At 36.7% G+C, this 14,370-nt stretch overlaps 1 protein-coding gene across 2 annotated transcripts in view; it reads right to left on the bottom strand.

Moving 5' to 3' along the window:
* Positions 1–14,370, bottom strand: part of waca (WW domain containing adaptor with coiled-coil a) — a 31,631-nt gene that overhangs the window by 4,552 nt on the left and 12,709 nt on the right. For both annotated transcript variants that reach the window (XM_051914532.1, XM_051914533.1), the window contains exons 7-10: positions 7,229–7,480; positions 3,556–3,678; positions 213–361; positions 20–135 (exon numbers count right to left, since the gene is read on the bottom strand). In XM_051914532.1, coding sequence (XP_051770492.1) covers positions 20–135; positions 213–361; positions 3,556–3,678; positions 7,229–7,480 — 640 coding nt within the window. The remainder of the gene's footprint in view (positions 1–19; positions 136–212; positions 362–3,555; positions 3,679–7,228; positions 7,481–14,370) is intronic.

Genomic DNA, 14,370 nt, shown 5'->3' with positions numbered 1-14,370 from the left:
TCCAAACATCTTATGTCACCTCTGTCTCTGCAGCGTCCGTGGAGAATTGCCGTTGTCGTGATGTTTGTCTGTGGGGTGGGACTGCTGGGACGACGGTGGAGGGAGAGAACTGGACTTAACTGTCATAACGTTCATCTGAGAAAGAGAGGGAGAGTGCGTTACAAAGCCATAGTTTCATTTGACATCAGTCATCCCATTTGACTGCTGTATACCTTGGTCTGTGAGGAGACTGGTGTGGTGCTGAGGGGCGGTTTGAGGGAGGCTGTGTTGGTCTGCGGCGTGCTGATTCTGGGAGACACGTACGACCGAGGAGAGGAAGCGTCTGATGTCAGAGACATTGGAGACTGGCTGGACTGCTGGGCTACTCCACAGGACAAATGAGAGAGGAGAAAGAGATAAGGTGAAGAGATATAGTACCTTAAGTAATCACAACAGGCATGTCATTGGTAACAAATGCAGTTCTGGCTCTGATTCCAATCTAGGTTTGCGCACTGTGCAGTGTTCTTATCATTAACTAAGACTAAGATATTTGTTAACTGAAAAAGCTGAAATATAAATGAAATGTTTTTTTGAAATGTTGCCATGAAATAAGTTGAAGCACTTAAATAATATTTATCTTTTAAAAAAAAACTAATAAAAATGGCAAAAGCACACAAGTTAAACTGAAATGAAAATGAGTTTGAGTAATCAAGTGTTCACTGATACTGCAGAGTGACTAGTAAAGTGTTCTACTCAAATTCAGCAAACTGATCTTCCTTTGTACCATCACCTGTTGCAACAAGTAAATATATTTTCCCATTGAATTTCTCATATAAATGTCACCATTACAAATGGAACACTTTGTGTGGCACTGTGGACAAGTGACATTGAAGATACGAGAGATGGTGTGTGTGGTTTTAGGCACATTTGGTTCTTAGTGAAGGCCCCGATATACTTCAAACAAAATCGAAGAACGAACTGTTGTGACATCACTTCGAACAAAATCAGGCCAAAACAAAGTTCGTTCTGTGTTCGTTTTGGGAGTTCAAAATGGCTTGCCAAAGTGTACTCTCAGGAAAAGTTTACTCCAGCTGTAAAACACCTTCATACTACCATTGGTCCGTGACAATAACATAATAGGAGGTGTGCGCTGAGGCTCCGCCTTCTTTCACATGAAACGCTTCTGACTCATTTCAGCTGTTGAGTTCGTTGAGGTAGGATCTCTGCGGGTGAAAACATGAACACACCGGAGAGCCGCTTTATAGTACAAAATGAGGTTGTGCTTCTGATGAAATGAGGCACTGACACTGTTTTTCATGTTTGATACTTTAAAGCTGCTTGCTTTTAAGCAATCCATTGAATAAAGTGCTATATAAATAAACGTGACGTGACTGGAGTGCTAATTTGCAGAGCTCGTGCTAACATATAAATGTTATGATCAGACGCTTTTCTTATGCTTTCTATAAAAAATGCTTGCCGTTTTCTCATTTTTGTTGTGTTTACTTTGTTACTAAGAAGAAAGTGCACAGCACATATTTACATATTCATCTAAACGCCTCTCTCAGCAGTGTGGGCGGCGTCAGATGTTCCATTATAGTATATCGCTGCTCACGTACTTCAAACTTCGTTTTACCTCTAAACAAAAAAGAACTTCGTTTTAAGTATAACAGGGCCTTAAGAGTCAGTCACTATAAGAACCGAAAGTGGTGAAACTTACTTTAATAATGTTGGAAATAAAGTATGAAATGTTCCACACTATATGAGGTTATTAACAGGCTAACAAGCAAATTTCAACCTATAATTTCTCTGAATAAAAACAAAAATGTGACAGCATATTGCACATTAGTCTAATTTTCAAATTGCTTTTTTCTGTAAGCTCCAGGGTATTTTTTTTGTTTTCTTTAACTATGATGTTTAAGCAACGAAAATTGTTCATTTAATTTTTCAAAAGAAAAGTACAGGTTGAAATTTGAAATTATAGAGATGATGTAACTTGAACAAGAAAATATTTTTCAATTTTAAAAAAAAAAAAATTAAGCTTTAAATGAGTACCTGACTAAGAGTAGTTGTAGTGTTGTCACCAACTTCGATACCAAATTGGTACTGAAATTTTAAAAATGTGACGCTTTGAGTGCTGTTGAGCGGATTCGTAAACACCTCTGATTGGCTTTTGTGTTCACGCGCTCATCAGATATGCCTGTGATTGGCTACAATGATCAACGCATGAGAGCGTTGAATTAGAATGCTGAATTTGAGCACACGGAAATGTTTGAATTTGAAAGTGTTTTGAAAGCAGGCATCTATCAGTGGACCGGTTGGCAACATGTTTTTGAAGCGTTGATCATTGTAGCCAATCATGGACATATCCGATGAGCGCGGGAACACAATGGCCAATCAGAGATGTTTACAAATCCACTCAACAGCACTTAAAGCGTCTTATTTTTTAAATTTCAGTACCGACTTGGTATCGAAGTCTGTACTTTTGACAACACTAAGGAGTTGACTACAAAATAACTGAAAATACCCATAAGTAAGATTTACATTGATTTTTTTTTTTAAACACTTTAAAGTTGTGCTATAGAGGACTACAGAAATGCCAACAAAGCACAGAAACACTATGGACACTGACCCCTAGTTTCACCACAGTATGAGTTTTATCCATCGACTACATTATGAATATCTGAAAACTAATGCTAGAATACATCTGATCCCATTTTATATAAAATTCACACTGTGGCAATGATATAAAGTTCTATATTGTTTATACGAGTCTGTAAATATATCCATCCATTACTAAAAGTAACTGACACAGAGCGACAAAGAAACAAACAAGATTGCAACATAAGAAAAAATTAAAGAGACATGCTTGATATTCAAAAAAGTTTAAAAAAGAAAAAAGGAATAAACTGCGAAAGAGAACTCAATTCAGTAATGGCACACTGACAGCAGCTTTCTGTGCAGTCACACCCAAAGCACACACAGCCAAACTGAGTTCTCTTTTGAGGATCATTGCACTTAAAAGGTCAAACACAGAGAAATGTGTCAAAATGCACATGTTGGCAAGTATTCGTGAAATAAAATGACTCATATTATGAAATAAGACTGTGGTGATATTGCTCACCCCTATATTATACACACAATCTATATTCAACATGCAATTTAGACATTGCCAAATAACAGCTGCTGCATGACAAATCCATACACAAAGCTACTTGTGTTAAAACCAAAAATCATTTTTGAAGCCCACGTGGATCACCATTATCTGCTCAGACAGCAGAAGCCAAGCCTGTGTGTGTGATCCTTGTTAAGCTACCAACCCCATCTGCTAACTCAAGGAAGCTGACTCAGAACCCCACAGCTGACATGAATCGACAACACAAGCAAAGCAATCTCACGCCAACAACCAATCTAAACCATGAGCTCAAATTATAAAGTTCAAGATCAGGTCACAAAACAGAGCTGACCCTAAAACCACATGTGTCAAAGAAATTTAATTTGGACTGCATTGTAGCACAAATAAAAACATAGCAGGTTTGAGAGTAAGAGGTAGAAGCAGCACAGTGTGTGTGTGTGTACCTTGGTTGGACAGTTGAGTAGCCTGGGAGAGCAGAGTTGTGATGTTGAAGGCAGACGGACCAGCAGTCAGGATCTTATGGAGCATGGACTGCAGCGAAGCCTGAGTTACTGCAGCCGTGAGAACTACAGAGACAGAGAATACAGAGAATGAAGCGAGTAAGCAAGGACAAAAGGTGAAAACAGGAAGCAGTCAAAAAGAAAACAAAACCTAACAGTACTGAAATCATTCAGAGTGATAGAAGGCGTCTGCTGGAAAAGTCCTCTCTTTACAAAATGCTTTTGGTGCCTGTCTTTTCAGTCATTAGCAAAAGTCTGAAAAGTCTTTAAGTTCATCCCCTTTGAATTTATATAGCCACATTGAAACAGACGTGTCAGTGTCGCAACGTCCCACTAAGAGCACCGCTTCTGAATGGAAAAACATGCCTATATCACATCCCATTAGAAATGTATCTGAGCTGAAATCAGTCTAATTATACAGGGCTTCCAATACTCGATAGATAATGTACCGACAGTTAAACTGTAGTTGATTTTGAAAACAAAATAGTTTTGCACATCCCAATCACCGGTAAAAATATTGGATCTTTAAATGGATTATTTAAAAATATATATATTTTATTATTTAAATTATTAAAATGTAAATTTAAAAATTACTTGAAAAAACTTGTAGTAATATTTACTTAATTGAGAAATACTTCACAGCTACAAACTTATTTTGATATTTACACTACCGTTCAAAAAATTGGGGTTCATAAGATTTTTGAAGTTTTTGAAAAGTCGTCTCATAAGCATAAGAGACTTCTTTTCAAAAACTTCAAAAATCTTAAAGCTGCATTCATCAGTTGAAACATACAATAAAAAAATAAATTAAAAAAAACTGAAATTTTACTACAGTTTGGGCATGTGACGGTATCAAATTTTCATGTTGCGATTAATTGCTGAAGCTTTTATCACGGTATACGGTATTATCATGATATTGAAATAAGTTGCAAAAAAAAAAAAAAAGTGTTGTCATAGTATAACAGGTTTAAGAACTCTTTTTGTAATAACAAAAAGAACTCTGAATGTTTATACAATAATACAATACACAAAATATATATAAAGTAAAATTTTCAAACAGATTAAAGTTCAAAAGAATTAGGCTATAAAGAACAACAGGTAACACTTTACAATAAGGTCTCATTATTTAATGCATTAACTAAGATTGAGCAATAGCTACATTTGTTACAGAAAGTATTATTTTGTTAATGTTAGTTAAGAAATACAACTGATCATTGTTAGTTTTATCTCAGGTCCATTAAATAAGTTATTTTGATTCTAGTAATGCTATTAAACAGTAACTAAGAAATTAACATTAAGAATAATTAATGCTTTATAAGTATTTTTCTTTGTCAGTTTGGTAATAATGAATTAACATGTTAACTAATGAAGCCGTATTTCTCAAAGTTTACTGAACAACAACAAATAATCAGAACATTTCTAATCATTAGAGCATGTTGTAGTCCAGATTAAAATATAAAAATTGTTAAATTTGAAAATAAATAGCCTATTAAGTCTTTAAGTATTAGGTATTAGGTGCTGTGATGAACAACACTGAAATTACAAAACAATGAATGGCTGTTTGAAGCATTTTAAAAACTTCACTAGGGCAGTTGCTTTGTTTACGGGGTTTCCGGGGTAACCGCTGCATTTTGTTGTTCCATCAGCGCCCTCTGCTGTCAGAGTGAACGTGCACTTTTATTCAGCATGTCTCCTTCACTCGTTCCGCCATGTGCTTCTCATGCACGCTGGGCTTGTTTACATCTGAGCGCGTGTCCCTTTGACGCAGAATACAGCGTTGTGCATTTTATACAGTTGATGGGGAAAGTATTCTTAAATGCATTATTAATAATTTATTACCAATTAATAAAAAATTTACACGGTATTTTGAAGTGCCCATGATAACAATATCATGCATATTCATTATCGTCATATATCGCATTACCGAATGTCGGCACATGTCTACTACAGTTTAAAACAACAAATCAACTTACTTGACCCAAACTTTTGAACGATAGTGTATATTTAATAGGGCTGGGCGATAAAACGATAACGATACGTATCGCGATAGACACGTGATCGATATCAATAAAAAATGTGTTCGATAAAACGTTCGATATTTTTTATTCTTCGTCGGAAGAAAACAGAGGTTGCGAAGCAAGTTTGGTTGCATTAACAAAGGCACTCGCTCTCTGGTAACATAGCAACGTAGGGAGTGACACGCTAACAGCCAATCATGTAACAGTATCATGTTTGGTTGCGCCATATCGTTGTCTCGTGCTGGTCTGCTGGATTCCTCTTCAGTAACCGGCGACTAATAAGCAGAAAATGAGTGCCACAGCGAGCGAGGAAATTGTAAATAAAAGAGGAAAAGTCAGCTCACCAGTATGGCAGTTTTTTGGATATTATAAGTCTGACAGTAGTCAGACCAATGTCGTCTGCAAATTATGCAAGACCCGTCGTCCTCGCCAAGACTGGTAATACCACGAACTTGATGTACCACCTTAGCCGCGCTCACCCTTTGGAGCACAGCCGTATTCAACCAACAACATCTGTAGCTGCAACACCGCACAACATTTTAATTATTTGAGTTTTCCATGGTTGTTGACATTTCTGTCTTAATAACTGAGGGGATTATGATCAGAGGAAGGTTAAGTTTAAAATAAAAATGTTTAAATGTAATATATTTTTCTCCTGGTCCTTATTTTAAGTGGGTCATAAAAAAAATATCAATAATTATCGATATCGACCGATATGAAACACTGATATCGTGATACAGTTTTCAGCCATATCGCCCAGCCCTAATATTTAACTTTCAATAGCATTTTGTTTTGTTTTGTTTTGTTTTATTAGAAAATAGTGAAATTTTACTGGTACTGGTATCATGACAACTCTAGGTCAGACAACATGTTGAAGTTTCAGTTTCAAGTGTAGTGACTGAGAACTGAACACCTTTCGACAAAGTACTTTAAAACAGCTTCAACTAGAGGGGGCATTCACTGCAACTAGTTAAATTCCAATATTCATGCATTTTAAGGAAATGATGCAGCAATCCTGGCACTGGATCATGCAAATGTCACTGTTTACACACATGCAATATGCAGCGGTTAGAGAGCAAACTCAAATCCAGACTATTTGGACCAAACTTCTCATTTGCCCTGGCCCCAGCTTGAAGAATCAGCGGATAATCGTGTATCATAGTTTGCAAATGCGGCCAATGATGGAAAGCGAGAAGCAATGACATGCTCACAAATGGCAATTCACACAGGCCATGTTCAAGAAGCAGAAAAGCTATGATTCATCCCTGAGATGTGAAGTTAAGAGAGGAAAAGCTGACGCAAGCCCAGCATGCACAAGTGCATGAGCAATTATATACACCTGCTTGAGTGGTACAATAAACCCAACATAGGTAACCCAACCCAAAAAAGCTGCAAAACCTATACTTGCGAACACACCACATTGAAGTTGTAGTGGCTAAAGCTCAAAGGTTACCACCATCACCACAGTACCATAAGCAAGGTTTTTAACCTCATTTTTAACCTCAGGTTCCTCAAGTGGGACTGTCCCTTTAATGTTTTGGAGCAGACAGCTTCAGTGGTTCATGTCCTATTCATTCAATGAGATGCAGTACACTTACCTTCATTAATCTTGGCCATGTCTACACTGGCGTTGTTCAACTGCAGGGCCGTTTGCAGAGCGGGGAGAAGCTGGCGTAAGAGGGAGGGGTCTTGCAGAAGAGTGGGCGGGGCTGGCGACTGCATCACCGGAGAAACCGGGACTGTAGAGCCAGAGGCACCGCTGGCTGAGTTGGCCACGCTTAAGCCAGACACAGCAGCAGAGGAAGAGGAGGGGGTGAGTGAGGAAGGCTTCTCTGTGGCAATCGAAGACTCTGTTTATAGGGGTAAGAGGTTCAAAGAAATAACATAATAGAAGTTAATGATGTTCAGTAGGGATGGGAATCTTTAGACACCACATGATCAGATCCGATTCCGAATCTGAGAATCACAATCCGATTGGAAAACAAATTGCGAACTTCGAATATCAAATTTATTTCTGCAATGACTTAAGATTTATAAAATAATTACAAACTAATAAATCAAAACAATTGCATCATTAGTTGCAGCCCTAATGTATATGACAAACTTATAAAGCTGAACACATTTAATTTCTTGTGTGTTCGGGAAGTTATGCGTTATATATTAAAGTTACATAATACACGTTACCATATCGTCACACTTAATACTGCAAATTCAAATAATTGGAATGTGAAAACCGGGTATTGATATCTAAATCAGAGAAAATCATGCATCGGAGAATATTTTTTTCTCCCAAACCTTAACGTTTAGCCGATGCAGTGGGGAAAAAAAATACCTCCAAACTTTCTAAATTAGACTGTGGTCGTGTGGTTTTCATAAAATCTCAACCTGACACCAAGCAGATCAAAAAAAATTCAACTCTGAAACACAGCATGTTGAAAGAGCCTCAGTAGCTATTTCAGGTTTTGCCTAAGGATACCCAAAACATCTACAGTCAAGAAGATGTCACCTGAAAACATCTTATAGACACCGTTCATTCAAAAACTGGAAATGAGAGCATGTTCATCTGTTGTGCATTCAGCTTAAGCTGAGCTCCACTGAAGCACCTAGTGAGAAACACGTGATGAGCGTAAAAATGGAGCAGTTAAACTGTATTTTCATTGTTTAATAATTGCTGCAGACGTCAGGATCTAAAAATAGCCCACGATTCCCAAGGCTGGCAACATGGCGAGACACTACTGAACATTTCTTAACAGGTGCCCTCAGAACAAGAGCTCTGAGCTGCTTTAAAAACAATTAAGAGACTACGCGCACAGCTTCTCATCATAAAAACACAGCAAGCTTTGTACTTAAAGATGAGAGAAAAAAAAATCATTGCAGGCTCACCTAAACAAAATCCGCCTGTTTGGTCTGTGATGTGAAATGCATATTGAAAATTTTTTAATAAAAGAAACAAATCTCACTATAATATGACTGTTAGTTTTTATAGAGACAAGGGACATACTCTTTTCATAAAAATATCAGCACATGCACACAACTGCTTCACATCACACGAGACACTAATTGAATTTTCTGTTGAGAAAGAAAGCGTTCTGCATTTTTAGAGTCGTTGGATCCTGAGCATCTACATTAACAGTTATAAAACAGTGTTAATTTTGACAGCAATTTATCATCTAGTTTTAGTAATAGTCTTTTGACTTAAATATCATTTAGTTTGCCATATTTTAGTCAACTGAATTGTTTTAGTCGACTAATTATCATAAGATTTTAGTCAACTAAATCTACAATAGATTTAGTTGACTAAAATCTAACAGTCAGCAAATAAACAAAAATAAGAACAAATAAATACAATGGAACATTCCAACCCTTTAATTTCACTTAAGACAAAGAACTGTTTAAATGAATACTCGCCAAAAAGGGCAGTTAGATTTTTTGTGTGTGTGTGTGTGTGTGTGTGTGTGTGTGTGTGTGTGTGTGTGTGTGTGTGTGTGTGTGTGTGTGTGTGTGTGTGTGTGTGTGTATCTGTCCCTTTAAGCATGATTAGACATAAAAGAGGAATCAATTCAGCACTCATGCGCTGTCAGAGGCGGCTTTCACAGAAAACAGTTACAAATAGAGTTCTTCCGTGTCTTGCTCTTGAATAGTTTAAAATTGCTTTGTTTAAATTGGAAAAACACATGCAAATGCATTGATTTATTTGTCACAGCCTGCCACAATATCAATATTGACCGCCACAAATAGATTTCAGTGCTTCCCATTCATTTACTAGACTGCGGCGGCCCGATAATATATTTAGACTTCTCATAATAACAAAAGTTTTTAATGTCGTGTTTGCGCCGTGCAAAGAGAAGTGCCCACTTCACTCACGCGATCAGCTCCGCGTCTCAGTTCACAGTAGAGAATGAATGCAGTGAACGCCATCTCTGCATGTGCAAAGTTTAGCATGTATTTTGGGAATGTAGCGGGCACTAGTTACGCATTATTTTCACATTTGCACAGTTAACTATACAGCATTTGTAATGAGACACATTTGTGAACTTGTTTTCCGTGAAAATAAAAGCTCAACTGCAGTTTTTGTCAAAATAAAAGCCCACGTGATCTCTTTCAAGTATAGAAATTAAGACAAAACTAATTATGAAGGTCCACCCACCACAGTCTTACAAAATCCTGTGAGAAACACTGTATTTGGCAACACATTTTTGCTTTTTATCCTTCTATACTTTATCCACACAAAATGATGAAACCATCCACGATCTACTCACGTTGAGCTTTCAATGTTACGGAAAAGCCAAAGCTGATCGCATAGTTCTCGTCACATGACCTGTTTGTGCGCTTGAGGCATTCTGAAAAGTTGAGTTTTTTTATTTTTTTTATCTCACTGCGACGTAGACATGCCTGGGAAAAATAAGCGAAACACTCGATCTCTATTTGAGGGCACTTGTCGTGTGTCTACATTTTAAATGTAGAAAAAGCGCACAAAAATGTGTGACGTGAACTAGTGGAAAATCTCACCTCACTCTATGTGTTTCGTACCTACTCATAACTTCAGCTGAATGCTGCTAAAGTTTAATTTAAAATGTTCATAATTCAAGGCAAGCACAGCATATGTAATTTTCAGCAGCATTCAGTAAGGAAATTTGACCATTTGATTTATAGATTAAGTAGGTTATTTCAAATGGATCATTTAGTTTTTTTTTTGACTGTCTTATGAGGGTTTGTTAGACTAGCCAGTTACAAAATTTACATTAAAACAAATGAAATTAGTTGTGGCATATATCCTTAAGTACTAGTAAAATCTCATCACTGTTCACAATGCTGTGTCCATTACATGTTAAACGATTACAATTCCAGACAGAAGACCAACAAAAAAAAGAGAGACTGCCTTCAGGGTTTCCACACCTTTTGACAAATGAATTACTTCACAGTCCTTTGTGATTATTGGACAAGGAATTAAAAACAAAAAAAAACAAAAACAAATTCAAAACGATTCGTAAATGAATCCTTTAGACTAATTTGTGTTCTGGTTTGGCTGATTCATTGGGGGAAATAAAAGACTCAATGGCTACGTTTACATGCACCCAAATAATCCATTTGTAATCGGATTGACGGCTCAATCGGATTGAAAAACGTTCATGTAAACACCTTTATAGATCCGATTGAGCTCGATCCGAATGAAATTTCGATCGGATTGGAAGGGGTGGTTTATTCCTTTTCTAATCCGATCCAACAGCAAAAAATTACCATGTAAAGGCTTGAATCTAACTACTTTCTCAATAGTATTCAGAAGTCTCTGGGGCACATGCGCAGTGCAATGCTGACACGCATTACGCAGTGCACAAGTTCACGTTCACGTCAAGCAATCAGTGGTGCAGCGCAAATCTGCGAATGTGTCATAATATTTGAAATCTTTCCGTTTTAAAACAAGAAGGGATATCACACAAGAAGCAACATGCAAACTTATGCCGGTGAAAAAGTCTCAACCTCGGTCAGAATTCACTACAGAAATTGAAAGTAAAAAGTGACAGAGCTGTCTGACGCTGCATTAACGGAGCATATTCTCTCAGAGACGAATTTCAACAAAATATGCTGATAACGGTATATAACTGTCTTAATTTATTCCATTATTTCTCTTGTGGCTGTATATATAGCCTAGTGAAACGAATGAGAATAATAGTATTTCGTGTTAAACAGGTTGTTTTTTTAAAGTCGGTGCTTGAAGTAAAGCTGCGCTTAATTTTCATTGATGACTGCAGCGTTAAGAAATATTATAGCCTACACTCTTAGTAATTTTAATTATAGGCCTATAATTCATTGTATAGTAGACCTAAAAAAAAAAATGTTTAAAACATTTTCAAAGATAGCTAATAGCCTAATCTTTTATTATCCTCACAGCACATAGTATAATATTAATTTAATAATAAAAGAAGCCAAACCTAATAGTTATAATAATAGACTAGAAGAATGTAACTGGCCTACATTAATTGTAAATACCAAATCCTCTTAATATTGCCAAGAATTGATGCTTTTGACAATATCTCTGGCTATCGTCGATACATGATCATCGTCTGTTGGCGCAACCCGGGTTACCGCAAGTGTGATTGATATGACGTCACACATGCAGAGCTCGTGTGCAAAAGTTAATCGGAATGTATATGAAACACATAAACGGATATTTGAATCAGATTACAATGTTTAGAGCACATGTAAACAGATCTGCAATCGGATTCAATTCGTTCAGATTGACGAAAATTGGTGCATGTAAACGTAGCCAATGATTCATACAAAATTGTAGACTGCTATGCTTGCAAGCAATTTTACTCAACCAAAGAGCAATTTCTAATTGAAGAAATACTTTAGAACAGAGCAAAACAAAAAATGTATTATTCATTACAGAAATTTCCACGACTGAAGTCAAGGAAGTTAACATCTTTTCCAGGCCTGGAAAATGATTTTAAAATTCCCTGATATTCTCAGGTTTTCCATGACAGTGGGAACTCTGTGTCTTAAACCTGCTGCTTAGCACCTGCTACCCTCCAACTGCTTTGATGTAGCCAAGATTTGAAAACTAAACCCAGAGAAGTACTTCCGTGATGACTGGCAAAGAAATAAGAAAAATAGCAGCATACAGCACAGGAGTCATGCTGCATAAGGCAAAGACTTGCTGCTGCCTCCTACCAGCATGGACAAGGAGACCCTGACACTGCTTACGTGGGTGGTGCGGATAAGCAGAAGTCCGAGTCATAAAAACATTGCAAAATCTCTGAATGTTGTTATTCTATAAATACAAAACCAATCTGTGATCGTTTGTGATGTCAGTAATGACTCTGCAACAGCAAAACACTTGACAAACAAACCAAATTACATTATATACTTTCCCTCTAAACCACAAATGCCTCCAGCATCATTTGATACCTAAATATCATCTCTATCTCTCTGTATGTCTACCAATAAAACATATGAGAAGTAACAACTCTAGTGCTGGGGGGAGGAAAAAAAAAAAAAAAAAAAAAAATCCAATCGATTTCTCTCTTCTTTTTTCAATTTATCGAATACTCTAACAATTTTTCGTCCCGGTTAATCTTCTGATTATTTTCCATATAGCCAATTAATCCTTTGATTAATGTAACTATAAATAATAACCGTAACTATTCTATGTGCAAACTTTTGTCTAATGATATTATCACAAAAGATAAGGTTTATGCAGTGTAGGCTTAATTAGGAAAGGTGATTACTATGGCTGCATTCACAATCACTTTTGGGAATTTACAGCAGCAACTGCTTACAAGTGTAAATCCTGATGTTTTGTTCAATCAGGAGATTAAAGTAGTTGCTTGAATATGCTCATTCAGCTGTATGAAAATACATCACAACTGCAAGTCAAAACCACATTCTAACTAACTAACCAACCACAGCGGTAATAGCGACAGTATCAAACATGGCGGTGTCCATAAAACTGTGAAGTTTTACCACGATTGACAGAGCGTAATTTAAAAAAAAAAAAAAAAAAAAGTCCAATCGAGGTGCGAGTTCATTCATTAGATATTTTAAATGATCAACAATAGCATTAAATGTTTCGTAACTGGTTTCAGAGAGCACACTGAATTCTGTATGAAAGCAGCTGTTTTAAGCACATATGACACTGACAACCGTACTCTAGTGCTGTGTAAAACTTCACTGTAACAGTCCAAATGCTTACGCTGCCGTCTCGTTGTTTTGAAGTAGGAGAGTAATAACAGCTGATTTTCTGCATGTCCGTCAGCCGCCATCATTGGGGAACATAAACAGTGCAATGAATCAACGCATTCCACGCAAATCAACTAATCAACGTAATCCATTACAGTGATACATCGTCACAGCGCTAACTTAAACCTTTTCAAAACGAGAAATCACATTCCCTATGACAGGTCAACAAGAGTATAACTAAGAATCTATCGCTTGGAAAGTTCAATGTTATAGTATCCTGGGTAATAAGGTTTAAAGGGGTCATGAAACGGAGAATCAAAACGTCCTTGATATTCACACACATAAAATATATTATAAAATATTCCCAGTTTAAAATATGATTGTTTTCTACCCTTCTAAAATACCAGGATTTGAAACCGCCCCATTTTTCTCTACATGCCCCTTAACGTATGTGTATCAAGGAGGTGTGCTCTTTAAAAAAACAAACAAAAAAAACTGTCTGTCCATCAATCATAAAAGTGACATATGCCGTAGAGTAAGACCAACTGACATTATTCTGTCCCTGAATATAGACAAACTGCAACCCCGAAAACTGTGCATACCCTTCCAAAAGATCAAACTATTAGAAATGCATGACTGACGTTTATTTTTAATGATGTACCGGCGCGAAAGAATGTTTTTGTTTGTTTGTATCATTTTTACAACAGATTCTTAATTGTTCTCAAAATGCTGCAGTTTTTTAAATATCTTGTACTGAAAACTATGGCACTACCAAGAATTTTGTTCTCAGAGGCAATCTTTGTGGTTGCATTTGTTCATTTTAAAGGAGTGGTTGATTATGATTTCACTTTTTTTAACTTTAGTTAGTGTGTAATGTTGGTGTTAGAGCATAAACAACAACTGCAAAGTTACGACGCTCAAAGTTCAATGCTAAGGGAGATATTTTCTTTTAAAGAATTTGCTGTTTAAAGGCTACATAAAACTACACATAAAACGGCGTGTTTTTGCTCACACCCAAATAGGGACAAATTTGACAAGCTATAATAAATCTGTGGGGTAT

This window comes from Ctenopharyngodon idella, chromosome 12, assembly GCF_019924925.1.
Source record: "Ctenopharyngodon idella isolate HZGC_01 chromosome 12, HZGC01, whole genome shotgun sequence".
Lineage (NCBI taxonomy): Eukaryota > Metazoa > Chordata > Actinopteri > Cypriniformes > Xenocyprididae > Ctenopharyngodon > Ctenopharyngodon idella.
The sequence above is the reverse complement of the archived record's forward strand: the minus strand, read 5'-3'. Positions and strand labels throughout refer to the sequence as shown.